The sequence below is a fragment of the Pleurodeles waltl genome, chromosome 6, assembly GCF_031143425.1.
Source record: "Pleurodeles waltl isolate 20211129_DDA chromosome 6, aPleWal1.hap1.20221129, whole genome shotgun sequence".
Classification (NCBI taxonomy): Eukaryota; Metazoa; Chordata; class Amphibia; order Caudata; family Salamandridae; genus Pleurodeles; species Pleurodeles waltl.
In genome coordinates, this window is record NC_090445.1 from 1,652,734,164 (window position 1) to 1,652,754,210 (window position 20,047).

At 39.9% G+C, this 20,047-nt stretch overlaps 1 protein-coding gene across 2 annotated transcripts in view; it reads left to right on the plus strand.

The window, feature by feature from the left end:
* COL5A1 (collagen type V alpha 1 chain) overlaps positions 1–19,156 on the plus strand; it is a 425,380-nt gene extending 406,224 nt beyond the window's left edge. The window contains exons 63-66 of one of the 2 annotated variants that reach the window (XM_069241581.1): positions 350–462; positions 4,807–4,875; positions 12,178–12,411; positions 17,171–19,028. In XM_069241581.1, coding sequence (XP_069097682.1) covers positions 350–462; positions 4,807–4,875; positions 12,178–12,411; positions 17,171–17,317 — 563 coding nt within the window. In that variant the 3' untranslated portion in view covers positions 17,318–19,028. Of the gene's footprint in view, positions 1–349; positions 463–4,684; positions 4,754–4,806; positions 4,876–12,177; positions 12,412–17,170 lie in introns of both variants that reach the window. The other variant, XM_069241580.1, reaches the window with a different exon arrangement.
* Positions 19,157–20,047: the final 891 nt, after the last annotated feature.

Genomic DNA, 20,047 nt, shown 5'->3' on the forward strand with positions numbered 1-20,047 from the left:
TATTTTATGTAAGTATGAAAAAAGAAAATTACGCAAATTTTGCACACCCCTTAATTAGACATACTACTTATATTCTGTTGCTGTAATTTTGCCCTTCTATTAGCCTTAGAAGACAATTTATGTGTGTGTATATATATATATATATATATATATATATATATATAACACTACACAAATCACACAGACACACACACACCCATACACACATACATATATTTATCCAGTAAAACAGATTGCTAATGTAAAGTGTAAGTTGTCACTTCATTTAACTAAGTTTCCATGATAATTGTTTTGAATGAAGTAATTGTCAGCCTTCTTAAGTTTCTGCTTGTGTCCCATCCACACCTAGGTGAATACTGGATTGATCCAAACCAGGGATGCTCCAGAGACTCTTTCAAGGTTTACTGTAATTTCACAGCTGGTGGAGAATCCTGTATCTTCCCTGATAAGAAGTCTGAAGGGGTGAGTTGTTACATAATTTTTAAGGAGCCAGGATAGTCCCTTGCTCAACTATATTAATCTCTGATTTTGATTATTTTATGCCAGTTACATAGTGTTAATCAATGACAAGGTATGAATCATGATGCAAAGTCTGTTCAGATTTTTCAATATGGATTTTACAACTTGTTGGTAGGCTTCCATATGTGTTAAATGACAGCCTCTGTACAGCCACTTCATCATTGAGTAGAGAGGGGATTGTCATCATATTTGTTGCTAACATATGGTCAAGGATGCAAAACTGCAAATATAAGTTATTTTAAAAATGAAATATTTTCCATTCTTTTATAATCTCATGTTTTTGTCTATTAATAGTTTTCTCATTGAGGCATTTAAAGTAATCCTAACCTAAGCTGGCTACACCCAAAGACTGCTGCCTTTGAAATCCTCATCACAGTTGTTTCTACTCAGTAATATTTACATGCTGGGCCAATTTTACTATGATTTAGCTCACTGGTGTTTAACATAGAGTCAAATCTATCCCAATTTTAAGATAGCCACAAAGGATGCATTAACAAATCAAGAATCTATATGGATTGCTTTTTTACAGAAAGGCCTAACCTAAAAAGCTTGCTGAAATCTGGCCTGGACATCCCTGATCTAGTATATTTTACTTGTACACATTATTTTGTGGCTTACCATAGAGTGACATTCACTATTCATGACATTGGCCCTGAATAGATATTGGCAGAAAAGGTACTTCATCACAACTCCACTGGTTACCCTTTCACCAACCTGAGGGTCTGCCCACCTCATTTAAAGTCTGATTGAACTTCAGTATGTAGACAGCGGAGACTATTCCATCACTTACACATATCTCTGATTGCTTGACGGAAAAGAGCTGTCTGAGGATTGGCCATGTTTTTGCCTGCCGTATTTAGAGTGGAAGAACATATGGCCAGGTTTCACTGTCCATCACTGCCAGTGAAAAATGCAAAATGACCTCCTCACCAAATACTTTTTACATAGTATTTTTATTGACTGGATAAGGAATTGATACAGTTGTTATTTTCTTTGAAAATTTCTGTTGTAATAATTAAGACATGAAATCATGCATATGAGGTAATTTTGTAATCAGAATTTTTTATAAGCAAACAGTCATTTAGGGGATTCTACAGAACACACAAGACATCAGGGACATTGATCTTGGGGTTTTATATTGAAATTCCATTGAGAGAGCAGACTATTATCATTACAGTTTAGAGTTCAAACAGCTCTAATGTTTTTCATATGATAGCACAGCAAGATTTTCAAGTGTGGGCAGTGTACCCTGTCTGCAGAACTGATAGTCTGCCTATCTCATTTAGTGAAGGGTGGACTCTCAGCCTTCAATCGACAGTGCCCCCATTGGCTCCAATGACTGAAAACTATCATCGACAGCCCAGTGGAATAGGGGCCATCGGAGTAAAACTATCACACCACTCACCCGATTTCGAGTGGATGATCTGATGTTTTTTGCATCTGTCACTACCAGGAAAAGCTAGCGGTGATGGACAATAAAAAACCAAGATCCCCACACTCTAGGGGAAAACTCCAGGGCATTGGTGTTATTAGGTTTTTAGTTTTTCAATAAGAAACTTATATTTTGGGAGTTTTGACTGAAAGACAAAAAATGCTAAAAGTTTGGTTGACAGCCGACATAACTGATCAAAATATTTTACTGTGCCAGGGGTGATTTTGGAATGGTGGTTCCTGTCAAGGTGCAGCGATCCCTGTTGGTCAGCAATAAGCTTTAGATTTGGCAGACTGTAGTCTGTCTGGGTGGCGGAAGTAATATTCTCTGCCATGCTGACAGATGGAATACCATCCATTAAGCACTAGTTCTGGCCCTAAGATTCTGGTGCCAGAATTTAGATTGTATTGCCCGGACAACTATTCCTAGGTCTTCAGTCCAGATATCATACCTCAGCTTCTTCAGCAGAAGTGGCTGAAACTTAAGAACATCTTATTGCATCCCAGTACAAAATAAAGAGCAACATATGACAACTGACTTAAAAAAAACTATCAAAAGTAACAAACATATGCTGTACCTTGAATTAAGCAAGATATATGATAGAAACCAAACAGCTCATGATACCACTTAAAGACCATCTCTTTCTGGAAATGTTTGTTTTTCTCTTTTCCCTTCAACCTATTGCAACATGTGCGCCTTTGTTACCCTTCTTGCGCTTGAACATGCTGCTGTTCTTCAATACAGATATTATTGGATAGATTTCATGACAGGTTCTTTTAATCGTTTTCCACCTCAATTCTATTAGGTGTCTTAGTAAGAAAATGTGGTTGTTCTTTAATGATCCCAAGTTTGTTTCATTTACCAAATCACAATGTATAAGATAACTTGAAAAGGGGACCACAAACAAGCGAGTAATTTAATCAGAGGAAACATACCTAAGGATATTGGAACAACACTTATCAGCCTTTTATCAACCTCAAATAATTTGAGTTATATTCAATAAAAGAGTTAAACCTACACCAGTGATTCGTGAGTTACTGAAACCTCAACACAAATAGCTAAAGGCATAACCAACAAACATTTCATGCATCTATGTAGGTGCTAGGTGTGAAAGAAAGTTCCTTCACTATAGTCAATACTTCATCCTGTTTTAGAGATCACGATTTGTTGAATTTTACAATCCTACATTACACTTAAAATGTAGAAAATATGGCAATTTGGTAGGTTTTCTAGCATTGTAAAGTTATGGTAAAGGGAATGTTACAGGGGTGGGGCAGCCTTGCCTTACTCTATGAATAATACATTTCTACAAACATTTTGCATGTTTTCCTTTTCTCTGGAAAACACACAAAAATGCACACACAAATAAACTCCCTATATATTTCATAGAATGGAAGAAGAAGGGTTTTTTTCTGGGGTGAGGAAATTTCAGAGTTGATAAAAATAAATTGGTACAGGTGCAAATGTAAATTTACTTTTCCATGTAACTTACAACTGTACAAACGTTTGCCCCAAGAAATCAAATGTCTACTGCAATTGTAGAAGTAAGGCTATTTGGGGTATATTTCTTGCTATTTCTAATTGGATTTTATTTCAGCCGCGCCTATAGATCTAAAAGATGTTTTAGGAAAGCAAATACATTTGAAAACCATCCTAGTTTTTTCTTGAGTGAGGTGAACATACCAACAGCATAGCAATAGAGCAATGCAGATCCATTTATTAAATGTAACTAGTACATAGAGCATCAACTGGATTTGATCCATATACCTATGGAACGTGATGGAATTTGTTGATGGATTTCCAATATTGTGATTTGCTGCTGTGGAGAGATGACATTTGAAGAGCATAACCAAAGAATGTAGTTGTTTCACATGTCACAGTTTTGAGAAAAAAAAACATTTCAAAGGCAATTTTGTGTATCTCTTGCTAAAAGGGAGGATTCCTCTGCCACATCAAATAGTATTGGTCAGCAGCGACTGGCATTTTTGTCAGAGACACTTTCATGGATGCAGGTGCAGTCTAAGACAACCGAAAACTTGCATCACCATTCAGGCACACATTCTTGTGAAAGTCACCCGTGAGCAAGTTGGGGGTCTATCCGACACCCCTTCACTTCAGCAGCAGTAGCTAGAAACAGTTGTTCAACTCTTGTTGTTTATGTATTGGGATAAACCTGATCGCTCAGGGTCTTCAGGGGCCTTCCATTTTGCATTTTCGCTGGTTACATTAAGTGTTGATTCTGTCAATCTTACCATTTTCTTTTATTATTTCTGTTTTCTGCTGCTGCTCCGACCCCAGAGTTCAAGAGTATCCTAGTGATTCTTGCTAACTGTGTTCTTGATGACTTCAGCTTTTTCATATGCTGTGCAAATAGTCTTCTTTAGGAATAAACACAATATGATAGGATAGTTTTGAAAGACTGCAGTTTCTTCCACCAAGGTTGATGGTGTGTTTTATTGATTGTTAGCTCGGATTCTAACATTCTAGTTGACCCCATATTTAGGAAGAATCATGGCACAACAAAGTAAACATTTGTCAGGTTTATAAATGGCATAGTCTCAGTAAGGTTTTCCAGTTTTTTTTGGTTGTTTTTTTTCTGGCTTCCAGTTTTGTGTTGATAGTAGTGTATGTTTATGGCAGGTTGGGGTCTTTTAAGAGGGTGCCTCCAACCCAGTGTAACCATATTTTGCTTTATCTGTCTGTTTCTTCTCCACCCGACCTCTCACAATTCAGGCTAGAATTACCTCTTGGCCAAAGGAAAATCCAGGCTCCTGGTTCAGTGAATTCAAGCGTGGTAAACTGGTAAGATCTCAGCCCATGGTTCTGTGTTCTTTAACCCATGTCATATTTTACAGAGTAAACTGGCTCGATGGCCCAAAGAAACACCTGGTCAATGGTATAGTCAGTACAAGCGAGGGTCACTGGTAAGTTGCTAACATGGCCTACAGTCTGAATCAGAGCACGTGGGTGACGTCGGCGACGTCCGCTTTGGTCATGGCCAAACTTATAGCACATTGCATGCATTACTAACCCTTTTTATAAATTGTAAAAATAAATGTTTGAGGTGGAACATTTATGGTGGAATGTTGAAAGGGACACCAATAATTAAATTACTGGATACTTGCCAGTAAGAAGGAAGGTGGTGTGGATGTTTGATTTCTTTGTTTTGGTGGAGTAAAATCTGCCTTATTTTATTAGAACGTGTTATGACAAAACACTGCGTCTAATGTGGATTTAATGTTCAGTGATTACCCCAGACTGCTACTAGACTGTTTAAGTTGTACTTCAGCCTCATATAACATATCCTAAAAGGATTATGTGTAAGGTAAATAAATGTGCCTGACTCAAAGACACATATACAAATAGCTTACAACTTAAACCTTGCATCCAGAATTTGTTTAAACAGCTGCAGTATGGTTTCCAAGAGTATCATCACACATGTTATTGCTGATGGCAACAATGAATCTGTGTGCCATTCTTGTATGTCCCATTCCTACACAGCCCAGTTTGATGAGAGCATAATTTATTATACCGCATAGCATGTAGGATCCTCTAGTTGTACTTCGAAACAGCTTTGTAGCTAACGCTTTTTAAATCAATTTATGGGTAAGCATTTACCAAACAAATTATACTACACAGTCCTCCACCTGGACAAGAAGACCCTAAGCACATCGTCTTAGGATATTTCAGACTTCAGTCTGCAGTGCAATTGTTGGAATGGCACAAACCAGTCTTCAGCTGACAGTTCGACAAGGTCATATTGATAGCGAACTGTGCTATACAAAAGCCAATAATGCAATATAAAATAACTTGTAAGAGAATGTGACATGACTCATATATTGGCACTGTTAGCCATGCAACAAATAAGACAGTATGCCTGGCAACATGTAAAATAACACATTGGTTGCATGCTTGATCCGACTACAATTACCATTCGATTTCAAGTCAAACCCTTAGACAGGGAAATGTAACACACAACTGGATGCATCTGTTTACTGTCACAATTTCTTGCCCTTGCAAGTTTCTTTCCATATCATTCTGGTTAGCTTAATTATTCGAGATGGAAAGCAGCAAATTATATAATTCCTATAAATATTGGTAGATTAATTAATGAATGGTGACATTATGCACACTAGTTTTTTTTACATCACCTTCTAAATCCAAAAGTAATTATCTTATTGGTATGGGTCTCCTTTATGTCAATGAGGCTGAAGTAAGAGAGAAAACAGACCTTTTCCCGTAATTTCAATTGTCAATCATCATGATTCCACCTCAAATGACACCTTGTTTTCTCAAGTCTTGTGGCTGCATGCTCTTTCTACCTATCTCAACTTCAGTATCTTTTTGAAGGAGTCCATTCTGAAGGGTATATTTTAAAATAAATACTATTGTGCTATTGCGGTAGCTTTCAATAAAGCAAGGGGCAGTCAAGTAAAATCTTCTGCTAACGCCTTTGAGGGAAGAGTTTCGAAAGTCATCAAAAGTACTTTCAGTATGATTTAACATGTCCTGATTTTTAAATTCTTGACCCAGAGTTTGCAACTTTCAAGTTTAGTTTAGATAATATGAAGACCATCAATGTTTGAGCTGCTAAACATAAGCATACTCGGCAATATTTATTGTTATTATGCTCTTTTTTCATTCATCAGAGGTAATGTCGGTAAAGGTTGCATAAGGAAAGTGTCACAATTGTGACAGAGATCCCATTGCACCAGAAACTATATTCTAGTTTTCAAAGCCAGACTTTATCTGTGCAGAAAAGTCCAATCTCTGTATAATACTTTGCTGGAGCTCCAATAACTGAAGAGATGGAAGGCAGTGATCCATGTGTGAAATACCTTTGATGGAGGTCAGAATAATACTTATATACCACTTTTTCTAAGCATGATAGGAACAAGTCTAAATCCTATTGAAAATGTCCTGCAAAATCATATGTTAATCATAAGATCAAATTGCTTTAAGGCATACACAACTTATTTTGGACCTAGCAAGTGCAACACTGTCAGATGTACCTGAGCTACCTTAATCTTGATATCTCACTAGTAATCAATAATTAAGAGGTTTGTCTGTCCTAACATAAGCCAAACATCATGAGCCCTACCATTTTCTTATGAGATAAGACTACAAGCCTTGTCTTTGGAGTACGAAGTGGTTCCGGATTCTTGGGCTGTGTGTCAGCAGAAGGACCACCGCTCCTATTTTCTTCTCAGACTGCCTTCATTTTTGAGAGGACAAGGGATGTTCTGCTCAGTCCTCAGCCTACACAACTAAGGAAGCAAGTAATCTTATTGGACCTATTGATTACATAAGACATCAATAGAGCAACTAGTAGTAACATTTATGTCTGAGTTGCCCAATAGTCGCCTTGAAGCCCATCAGCATCTAGTGTCACCAAACACTACCTCCATACTCTCCTCCAGAGACATCTGTGTACTGACCCTTCTGGGTTTTGTGAAGACCCTTTTATTATACCACTCTAGTACAGGAGTTAGAATCTTCTGAGAGCAATAATCTCCACACCACAAACCCCTACCACAGTATAATTACCAAGGCAGTTGTAGAGTTTGCTCCCAAACAGCATTATTTTTCTCTGGATGGAGGCCAAGCAATTTATACTGAAAACGTTATGTTTTGCTCAATAAATGTCCCAGTGCATTGGTCTTAAGTACACATGTTGTGCAGGTGAGAGCATGTGTTCAAATTTTTTTATGCAACATTGTAAATGTTTAAGCATCACATCTTTATCAGCATTACAGACATCTGAAGGCAGAAATGGTACTCACAGGTGCATTGTGTGATATGTTCACAATCAGAAGAGATGTATTTTCTATGTCACCCTGAGAAGAGGGTAATGATATATCAATATAAAATCATCATGCCATTCCGGGTAATTCCACCAGGCCCACAAAGCTAAGGGAAAGTACTTCCTTCTGGTTCATTTATTAGTCTTTGTGGAGTTAACTTCCTATTAGCTGCCCTAAAATACCTAAGAGGCTAGTATATTTTACAATGGGCTTTCAAGTCATTTGGTGCTTTCCAGTACACCACTTTATGTGGCAATGCCAAGGCTTCAAATTGGATTCTGCTGGTCACCAGGAGCCAATGCATCTTTCCAGGAGCCAATGCATCTTCTGCAATGAGGGAGAGATATTGCCATTCTTAGGTGGATTCGCTAAGGCAGACCTTGCCTTTTACTTCTGCATCACTTGCAATGCATTTAAATTGCCCAATAAATGCCTCCTAATAGGGCATACCCATAATCCACTTAGCCCTAATTATGGTTGCTACTATTTTTGCTCTGTTCTTTTTCTTCTGGCAGGTGCTGTGAGCTCTGCAGCAATTTAGACAGCAAGGTCATATTGTATGTCAGTCTCACATCTGGACTTCCATGGCGGTATACAGTGGATCTGCATTGTATACCTTCAATAGCTGCCCTCTCCTCCTACCTCCAAGTGGTGGGCTTAGCTTTCTCCTTCACTGATGGGATGCATATTGTTTTTTCTACCAAGCTGATTCTAAGGAACACTGCACTCAAGGAATGGAAATTCATGAGTGTGCCTGGTTGTTAGTTCTGCTTCATTCTAGTCACTTTCTGTGTAGGCAATTCAATTCCACATTTCTTGATCGGAAAATGGAAATGAAAGTGGAGAAGGAAGTTTCATGAAATTATGCAGGATTTAGAGTGGTAGTTTTGTCAGGTTTAATCAAACTATATAGCTTATCGCAGTTGCCCAATAGGAATGAAGTTGATTTGACCATTGTTTGCTTTTATTATGAATGAGTAAAGCAGTAGGCTTTAGTTCTGACCTGTTAAAAACTGAGCAACACATTTAATATAAGTATCTCCCCAAGCTGAAATATTAAATATGCGTAGGTCTTTTCAGGTCAAAGTCTGCCTGATTCTATTGAGAATTGCTATGGTGGCTTGAAATAAAAGTATTTGAAACCTTCTATAATACATACTGCCACCAGTCATGTATTGGAGATGCCATCTGTGGCTGACTATCTGTTGTTTAACTTCACAGTAGCTTGCTAACCAGTTAGCTATCTTCCTTCAAAGCAATTCAGTCTTGGCATCGGCCCGCCCAGACCCAATTTCTGCCAGCTTTCAAAACTAGCTCAAAGACCAAGCTTTTCTTTCTTTCTTTCTCTTGTATTGTTCTTCTGTGTTGCATTTTCTCTGTGTTTTATCTCAAGATAAACAGCTACCAATGCATCTAAAACAACATCATTCAAAAATCCACCATACTGTAATCTTCTATCAATAGTGTTTTATAATGTAAGTGAAGATTATTCAGACATAAAGCATTAAAGGTCTTACTTCACTAAGTTGTAGATAAAAAAATAAACTTTAGATCTTATAACAGCTGAGAGTTTAGCTTGTTTCACAGTTCTGTTCAAAGATGTTTAAAGTATTGTCTGTGCTAAGCGGAAACATCTGTTGCTTTTCTTTGGATTTTGTCTGCTGATGGTGGTTGGTCATAATTAAAGTATAGAGAGGAAAATAATAAAGCTACCCATAGGGAGATACGTAAAAAAATAGGAATAAAGACTGTTAAAGGAGAGGAGGGAATATAGAGAGGCATAGACCACTGACCTCTGTAGAGGGAGAATGAGAATTACATTTAGGCACTTAAATGTGAAAAAAGTAAAAGGAAACATAGTATGGAGAAGATGTGGATACCTATAAGGGATACCTAGTTACAAATAGGAAAAAGGCTAGGTGCACAGAAAGATAAATAGATGGATGGTCAAGCACACAGGTAACTGGCTGAAGTCAAATATTTATTGACCATACATATTTTTGCATTAGAATGTCTATTCTGCTATGAAAGTGGAATTTATTTCAGTATGTGATCTCGATTCTTAGCCCTAACCTGATGGGTTTCCTCAAGGCCCACCGGCACTGGTAGCTGTTTATTCCTTTCCTGCCTGCATGCACAGCTTTAAAATGTCCAGTCATGTTTAGCTCTCAGGAGGAAGGCTGTCGGGATCCTGTCACTGGTGGGTAGGTGTGCCCTTTGTACGGTAAGGGTTTTATGGTATTTTATGGTGTAACCAGCATGCTATGTACATGGGAGTGCTATGGGAAGAACAAATAGATTCATGTCTTGATACAGATTGAATGATGCATAACAGAGATTGAGTGTTATTAACTGGGTCATGGGAGATATTTAGAAGTGCCTGTAATGTCTCTGTCTATCTCCTATAGACGTGAAACAAAGAATTTCTATTGTCGATCTGCTGCATGTGCTCTCTTTTGTTTCCCAGTTGTGAGAGTATACTTTTGGTAAGGGCAACAGACACTTAAGCATTTGAGTTGCCGGTGTTTGACATTTGTCCAAACTTTAAACATTTGTCAGGAATCCCACTCTCCAAAATATAACTTTGCCCATTTTGCTTTGCAATTAATTCACACTCATCTCATATCCTGTACCTTGCCTGCGGTTTTGGCAAAAGAGCAATAAGTGGTCACTAAGCACACATTTAAAAGACCTGCTTCCATAGACATATCTGTTTCAGCTGCATTTATTTTATTATTCTAATTAAATTGTAGCTGTGGATTCTGCTGATTGCATGGTCTTAGTTGTTACTTCAGGAGGATGACAAAGGTCACCTTCAGACCACTCTATATGCAAATGAAAGCTTTGTAATTATGTTAGAAAATGAAGAGAGTTACATACAAGATGACGGTACAGAACTGGCTGTGAGGATATATGGCCGTGTTCAGTGAAAGGGTCACTATCATCAAAGTGAAAGATGTATGCCTAGTGGACATCTGAGGCATTGATGAAAGTATCTGCAATAACAATGTTGTGGTTTCTTCAGACGTGATGCCTGTAGCGACCTTTCTCTAGCTGTAATCCACTGGCATTCATGGACAAGGTTCAAAGACTTTGACTTATTTGTACCTAAGACCACCAATCTACAACCCTTGCCTACCAAATGTAGGCATTGCACCTTCAAAAATCTGTCTCAATTTTATTCATGTATAAAAAATAAAGTATTTGCATCTTTTTTTACTTGCCCACAACAAATATTTAACAAAATTGGCCCACTGATGTCAGTTGTATGTTTTATATTCTGTCATCACGCATTACATTTATAGGGTGGCCCAGAGGGCCAATACGCTACAGCTCTGAGCACATTAATAAACCATTAGAGCATACATAGGCAGCCAAGGTTTAGAATGTTTCCTTCTACCTCAGAATTAGGTAATTTTTTAATCTCAGAATATGTTACCTTCTAATGAAACGTAACTAGATTCTACTAGCTTTTTCAAATAAATATAGGGATTTGCACTTTTTCTTTATTTGATGCCGTCTAAAACCAGATGGGATCTTTATTATTCTACGTCCGTATTATGGTGATGTCCGAGGCATTTAAATGAATCATGCAGTGCTGGAAATTGTGGCAATATCCTGGTTTGTTTGCCGCCCTGAACTTCAGAAAGTGATTATGATGACCAACTGTAAGATTATGTGAAGTGTTTTAGCCACTGAGGTTGCTATCCTGTAAATGTATCAGCCATGCTGTCAAAAAGTATTAACATTAGACCTGACTGTTGGCTTATACAATTTCATCCGAATTTACGTCAACATGATTATTCAATCTACCATCAATCCACTACATCATTACTCTTGCAATGAGTTTTTGATAGTGTTCAGCCTCTTATGTTACAATGTAAAAGTGTTGACTATAAAAGCATCAAAGTAAACCAGAAAGATATTGACTGCTGTGTGACCTTCCAGGTATACATAGCCATGCAAGAGCTGTTTAGCTTGGGTAATCTTGTCCTCTAAGAACATATGTCAAAAGAATTAGCAGAGTACCACCACATTGAATTTGACCACAGAAGATGACAATTTATTAACTGTCCCCATCTAGACTTCAGAAACCTTTAAATTCCAAAAGTGTGAAGTGTCAGTGTTTTTATTTTGCAGGAAGATAAAATGATAGATTGAGGTTCTGGCTAACCTAATAAGAACCAGTCAACTTGTGTATGAGAAAACCACATTTTGAAAAGGAACGATGCAGTTTAAAATCTCACTGCACACATGTAAGAACTAAATGGAGAATCGTATCTACTAGTGAAATTAATGATGTACTTTCATGACATGGAATGCTTCTCAGAGATCACTGTACAGTGTGTGGAACCTAATATGTTGAATTTTACGCATTTCACTGCCTTGCCCTTTCCACTTTTTTCTTATGATTCCAATCAGCTCTCCTACGTGGACTCTGATGGCAGCCCCATTGGTGTGGTTCAAATGACCTTCCTGAGACTTCTAAGTTCCTCCGCCCACCAGAACATCACTTACAACTGCTACCAATCAGTTGCCTGGCATGACGCCACTACGGACAACTATGATAAGGCTATCCGATTCCTGGGCTCCAATGATGAAGAGATGTCCTATGACAACAACCCATACATAAGAGCATCGGTCGATGGTTGTGCAGTAAGTACAGAGATATCTTGTGGAGTGGGAGACAAACGTAGAGCTAGTGGGTAGGATAGTACAGAAGTGAGAATTAAAAGTCTAGTGAAGCAGGAAAGACAAATTGTAGGACGCTGGCCTTATCAAAATTAGATATAGTGTGCACAGAGTCCAGGGGTTCCCCTGAGGCTTAGCAGAGGCTAAAGTAGATAATACTAATGCTCTCTGTTATGATAGTGTGGTTGAGCAGGCAGGCTTATCAGAAGGTAGTGCAAAGCATTTGTTGTACACACAGAGTCAATATAATGAGGCACACACTCAATGAATAACTCCAGGCCAATTTATTTGTATTGGAAAAATATATTTTGTTACTTTATTTCAGGAATCAAAAGGATCTTGTTGCAGGTAAGTACGTTTTACAGGCAAGTAACACTTTTCACTTTTCAAAGTTGACAGTGCAATTTTCAGAACAGTCCCAGAGGGGGAAAAATGGTAGTGCAGTTTTGAGGTAAGTACTCAACTTACAGTTCCAGTCTCCAGGGGTTAGGATGTCCACAGTTCGGGGTTCAGGATGACCTCAAACTTACACCACTAGCAACACAGTGGCAGCTGGATGCAGAGGTCAAAGTTGAAGGTAGATTTAGAATGGGATCCTATGGAGACTGGGGGCACTCAGAAACAGTTCAGCTAGCAGGTAAGTACCCGTGACTTCAAAGGTCAGACCTTGGTGGTTTAAATGAGCCCTGGTGGGGGGGGTTGGGATGGGGGCACAGGTCATCACCAACCAGACACCCTCAGCTGCACAGGGGTAGCCGGGTGTAGGGTGCAAGCACAGCGTTGGGCTCCCAATGCTTTTCAATAGGAGGGCCCGGGGGTCACAAAGATGCTGTAGGCTGGATCCAGGGGGTCGGTTCCGGGAAACCACATGGTGGACAAGGAGGAGGGCTGCCTGCTGAACGTTGCTGGACAAGTGTTGGATTCCCCAAGGCCAGGGGGCTGCGGGTGCAGGGGTACCTTTAGGCATTGGAAATCTTCGCCTGGTTCTCTCGCAGTCAGGGGGAGTCCTCCGGATTTAAGATACAAGCGTCATTGTGTTGGCCAGGAGGGGTCAACCTAGGATGACACTAGGCCGGACTCACCCTGGGACCTACTCGGGACCGGTGGGCCACCTGGACATGGGCCGTGGTCGTCGGGTGCAGAGTGGGCAGGACTTGCAGATCCGGGGCAGTTCTGGAGTCCTTTTGGATAGTTTCTTCTGGACAGGGCCGCTGTCCTCTGGAGTTCTTGGTCCTCCGGAGGGCAGGCAGTCCTCTAAGGGGGTTGGAGAGGTCGCTGGTACTGTAGCATGCGTCACCTTCTGGTAGCAAAGTCCTTGAAGCTGCAGACAGGCCAGTTGGGCTGGGACCAAGTCAGTTGTTGTCTGGAGTCTTCACTGCTGGGGGTTCTGCTTAGCAGTCATTATTCTTTCTTCTTCTTGTTCAGGTCACCAGGAATCTGATGAGCTAGGTTCAGGGAAGCCCTTAAATCCTAGATTTAGGGGTGTTACAGGGGTCAGAGGTCAGTAGCCAACGGCTACTTTCTCTGAGGGTGTCTACACCGTTTATGTGCCCACTCCCTTTGGGGAGTGGGGCACATTCCTAACCCTATTGGTCCCTGTCCTCCAAACCCAGATGCAGGATTCTGCAAGGAAGGGGTCACTTCAGTTCTGGACACCTTAGGTGTGGTCCCAGCTGGAGTGGTCACTCCTCCCTGTTTTACCTAATTTTCCCACCAGACTTGCTGCCAAAAGTGGGGCTTTCTCTGGGGGCGGGCATCTCTAGTAGCTGGAGTGCCCTGGGGAATTGTAACAGGAGTCCTGGGCCTTTGAGGCTCACAGACCAGTCAGCGCTATGCTAGAGGGTTCAGTAAAATACGGGGGGGGGCATCTCTATGATGCCCTCTGTGTGTTTTTTATAACAATCCAACACTGGCATCAGTGTAGGTTTATTGTGCTGAGAAGTTTGATACCACACTTCCCTGCCTTCAGTGAGGCCATCATGGAGCTGTGGAGTTCGTAATGACAAACCCCCAGCCCATGTACTTAATATAGCCACACTGCACTTACAATGTTTAAGAATGGACTTAAACACTGTTGGGACATATTGCCCACGCAGCTATACCCTCATCTGTGGTATAGTGCACCCTGCCTAAGGGCTGTAAGGCCTACTAGAGGGGTAACTAACCTATGCCACAGGCAGAGTTTTGTGGGCATGGCACCCTGACAGGGATGCCATGTTGACTTTGCCTTTTTCTTCCCACCCACAATCTACAATGACAGTGTGTATGTGTTTTTGTGAGGGGTTCCTTAGAGTGGCACAACACATGCTGCAGCTCTTAGGGACCCGTCACTGGCCACAGGGCCCTTGGTACCACCAGGAAAGAATACTGATGCTGGGGCCTGGTAAGCAAGATCTCAGCACCCACTCAGTCAAGTTAGCATCAGATATCAGGCAAAAAGTGTGGGAAGGAGGTAACTGCACCAGGGGCCAGTTTCCTATACAAATGATGTCAGAGGGGCCACATTTGAGGACCTTGATCAGACCCACACATAAGCATGTATCATCACACTGCAATGTACAAAATGCATGTATTTAGCCATCCCACATACTGACCGAGACAAACAGCTCCTCTTTGTCAACTGCTTTGATTGTCAATTGCAAAGGAAATATGTTTGAAGATTTATTTTAGATCTGGCTTCTCAGTGGTTTGTCTGATAGATCTATTGCTACCAATTCCTTATAAGATGCGTAGAGCTGGGTTTAAAAATACACATAGTGGGCTTTGGCTCCATCCAGACCAGTATTGAACTCTCAGCTCATGCTATTGGCTGCTTGATCTGTTATTCCACCTTTTAGGGCATCCTTCCATTGGAATGCAGCAGGTGCTATTTTACATCAAAGATCAAACTCAGTTATTACACTGATTATCACATTGAATTCTTTATTTCCTAAATCAATCACTTTTGCTACATCTATACAAGCATTGGCAAAGCCAATATTTAAGACTTTAATATAAAAACAGCATTTGTGAATGCCTGTGTTTACATATGCTAGCTCATTTGTGCTAGTCCCAAAAGGACACTTTCCCTTTTGTGAGTCAGTTACTATCTCCTCTGAGGTGTTGGTAACTGATAAATGGCTTGCAACTGCAACTGCAACTACCAAACCATTGATACATACCATGATGACTCATAATTAGTGCCAAGTGCCTGCTTACTTATTTTCCTAATTACACGATTGGAATGGATAGATAAACTAGGCCTGGGAGAAATCTAAATTATGTCTGCATAATTTGTGTAATATTGGGAATTTTGCATTACACTTGTTACGTGAAATTCCCGAGAATATGCCACTGTGTCACTTCATGCTATAACACACCATTCGCAATAAAAAATGTACTATGGATGGTGTTATATTTAGATAAGATTTACCACAAACACACTGGAGCAACAGAGCATGAGTGGCTGCGGTTTGTAGTGCTTTTCTTAAATGTGTCCAGTGCCAAAAATGGTGCAAGGACGCATTTATTGATAAATTATTGTGTGAGTTGACTGATTTCCATTTGACCTAAATATAAATATTGTGTGTGATTTTACCAAATAAGTGCGGAGTTTATGAGACAGCAAATTTGACAAATTTTGCACACCTCAATGCAAGTCAAAAAGGTTTTTCCAACTCACCAGATTTTGCTGTAGTAAACCCGATGATTTTGGGAATCTCAGTGTTTGTAATTACAAAATCGTTTTTGTCCATTTCCAGGGCAAATGTAAAGTCACTGATTCTTAAAACCTACTTCTTACTCTCATGTTCTAGTTGCATGTGCAAGTATAAAAAAGTTAAAAAATTCACCCAGTTTCCCGATGACCATATGGGTAAATATAGCATAAACTGTGCACAAATATCTGTGCCAAGTAATTAGATTGACCATTTGTCCTCCATTAACGAAACTATGCGCCTCATTACGACCCTGGCGGCCGGCGGTAAGCTGGCGGTAACACCGCCAACAGGCTGGCGGTGTTCCGCCAGCTATTGTGACTGGGGTGCATTAGCCACGGCCATACCGCCGGCCCCTCCACTATCCCCAGGGCAGCAGTGCAAGCACCGCTGCCCTGGGGATTATGAGTCCCCAACCGCCAGCCTGTCCATGGTGGAAAGGCTGGAGGTAAGGGGGACTTGGGCATGGGCAGTGCAGGGGCCCCCAGGCACAGCCCCATCGCGCATTGCGCAACGGGTGCTGCTGCACCAGCTGCACATCAACATTGTAGCCGGCTCTATTACGAGCCGGCTGCAATGTTGATGTGACTTTTCTGCCGGGCCAGCGAACGTAAACACTGTTACCGTCCGCTGGCCCAGAGGAAAAGTCATAATAGGTAGCCAGATATACTGCCATCACTGGCGATATACTGGCGCCCGCAGCCTCGGCAGTCTTTTCAAAATACCGCTGAGGTTGTAATGAGGCCCTATGTGTGTCTGTGCACAGTGCATTTCTGTGCACATCTCAGATCTATAGTTGAACTTTCTCAAAAAGGCCAAAATGTAGCATGTTCTTGGTCTGCATAGGGGCGCACCAGCCACAAGTAAAGGTGTATTCTAGATAGTGGTCATTTCTGTGTACACAAGCATTCCTTGAAGTATCCCGTACTATGGTAATGGGATGATGTGACTTGCGTGATAGGAGGCAAGAGCGTGTGAACTCCAAAGTACCTGCAACTAAAATAGCCCTTTCACTCTTTTATTAACAGGCAAAGAAAGGTTACCAAAAGACAATATTGGAGCTCAACACCCCCAAAGTGGAACAAGCCCCCATTGTGGACCTAATGTTCAATGACTTCGGAGACCCAGTTCAGAAATTTGGCTTTGAGGTGGGACCTGTCTGCTTCATGGGCTAACAAATGGTGCCCTCTTTCCCACTTGCCCTCCCCGCACCACCAAAAGAAGAAAATAAATAATATGTAAAACGATAATAATCAGAACTCCATGTCTCCAAATGAGCAACCTTGTAACCTCATGGCATTGTTCAATCACATGCACGTTCTACAACTGGACAGCGAGGATACAGCTGCACCACGCCCATTGCGTGAATCCAAGGATATGGAATACAAGGGAAGGGAAGACGTCCTTCCTGGTGCCGGCTCAGGGTCACGTGAGCATTTTACACATCACTTGCGACAATCCTACGATGGTCAAGCGCTGCAGCTCCCTACCTATCCTGTAACCACTGATGGACACGCAACCTTTAACTTTTGCGAAATTCCAACCAAACAGAATTACCGTGGATCAAAGTCTTATATTATCTGGAGTTAACATTAATAAATCTTATATTTCTTTTTTTTATTTTTAAAGGCATAAAATGTAAAATAAACTTTTAAACAAATCACTACACTTGACCATAAAAAAAAAAAGAAATACACTCCCTAAAAGCGGTAGCATCTCTGTTACATAAATAAAAAGCTACCGCTTCCCCTTGGTTGCTACACACCATCATGTGCGTATCTTTACCCCTTGTATTAAAGGTGCTTATATTTTTGTATGTTTGTAAGTAAATATTTCTATTGTATAATATTATTGTTCTTTGCTCTTGGCTTCAAAGCATGCATGTGACATAGTCTGTTTAAATATAAAAAGAACCCTACAAAAATAAGAAAACAAAGATGTATAAATGGATATTAAAAGAGGCAGCAGCAGCCTTGTGATTCTCCGGGTTCATATCAGGCGAGTGGGACCACAAAAGAAGTTGCAATATTCATAGTGAAAGCGGAGAACAAGATTGCGGGTTCGCCATTTGCGCAACAGCATTTTCAAAATCTATGTGCGACAATTTTACTGTTTTTCAAGTTTTGATGTTCCGGTTCACAAACATCCATTATTCTATACATTTCTGTACACTTTTGCTCTGCATTCATATACGGGATTAAATGAACATTTTCTAATGCTGATTTTTACATTTTTTTAAAAAAAATCTATATATCCACTTTTTTCCTCATGCCGAGCACGGTGGGAGAGAATGCCTATAGTGGGGAAATTGTGCTGAGGTGCTATTTTTTTTGTTTTTGTTTTTGTTTTTTTACAATGTGTCGTTTTTCTCCTGTGGTGCTATATATATATATATTTTTTAGTTTTTGCTAAGATAACACTGACGTTACCCTGCTATTGGTGGGCCTCCCACCTCTTTGTGCACTTTCCGACAATGCCTGTTGATGTTTCCGTGCATGATCTTTCATGTAATGCATGTCCCATCATACTGTACTTATAAACTATATAGAACAGAACATGAATGCTTTTGTCATGTGGTGCTTGATGTCCAAATGTATAATTTGTACGTTTTTAGAGCTACAAAAGTCAACAAATATTCCTATTTTTCGTAAAATAAGATTGTAATTATGCCAGATTGTAATTCCGTTCTGGAAATGTGTGTGGTGCTAATTTATGTATAAAAACATATTGTCCAAGTGCCTTGCCTGATACAGCCCAGTGCATTTTTTAAAAAGTCTTCCGAAAGGATGTGCAGGTCATTAGTGTCCATCTTAGCTGACAAGAGTATACATTTTCCTGTTTTGTTGGGACTTTGCCCTTTTAGGAATAAATCTGACATGAAACTCAGTGTACACATTTCCACTCATATTTCGCAACAGATTTTTGAATGTGACGGGGTGCAGGGGAGAGAGAGTGGGAAGTGATGTATGGATCACTTTGAAGGGAAAAGTATAAATAAAATATAAATAAATATGTTTAATGTCTATTTCTAAAATGATTACAGCGCTGTCTTTAGCCTAGAACGCACCATTTAACTTATTTCCATTATGTTTTATGAGAAAAGTATTCTGTGTATGCTGTTTTTCGCTAAGGGTTAGAAAAAAACAGAATGTTACAACTTTGAGTCTGCCAAAGGTGGGTTGTGAAAATGTTACTCTTGGCCTTGGAGCATCATAAGACCATAACAAGTAGGAAACTGGCGCTTAATTCATTAAAGGCGTGGCAAAGAATATTTTGAACAGCATTAGCCAGATCTAATTGTATTACATTAGATTTGGATAATTTATTAAACATTTGTTCTGCACACAGCTTTGTCTCAGAGTGTCCACTACACAAATATTCTCTGTAGTCCTACATCTGGAGAAGGAAAATGGTGTTGGGTGAAGGCAATAACATTTCCCCCAACAGAATAAATAAGCTTATAATTTTATGCTTGCCTCCCTATCCATGAAGATACATAATATATTGTAATATGTCGTATAACTCCAATTTATGTTCTGTACATACTGCTTTTGCTTGGTTAGTACAATGTTTCTACTAACTATATTCAAATGATTGATTCTGTGACCTTTGAGAAGGTTGTGCTATTGTGGCTTTCACAAACAGAGAGCATTTTTAGATGCAGAGCCTAGTTTACAACCGATCATGGGACTTGCCTTGAACCCACAGTACTCTAATTCTGTCTATAGATACATTAAAAAGGTAATGCTTGCCATTCAGAACAATTGATTCACACCATCATTCATGCTGGAAACTAGTCCCCTAAACACTGACAGAATTGTTAATCTCATGGATACAAAAAGTTGAAAGTGATTTTCTAGAAGGATACCCCCTTTGGGACAGTGACAGTCCATTAAAGAACCTGA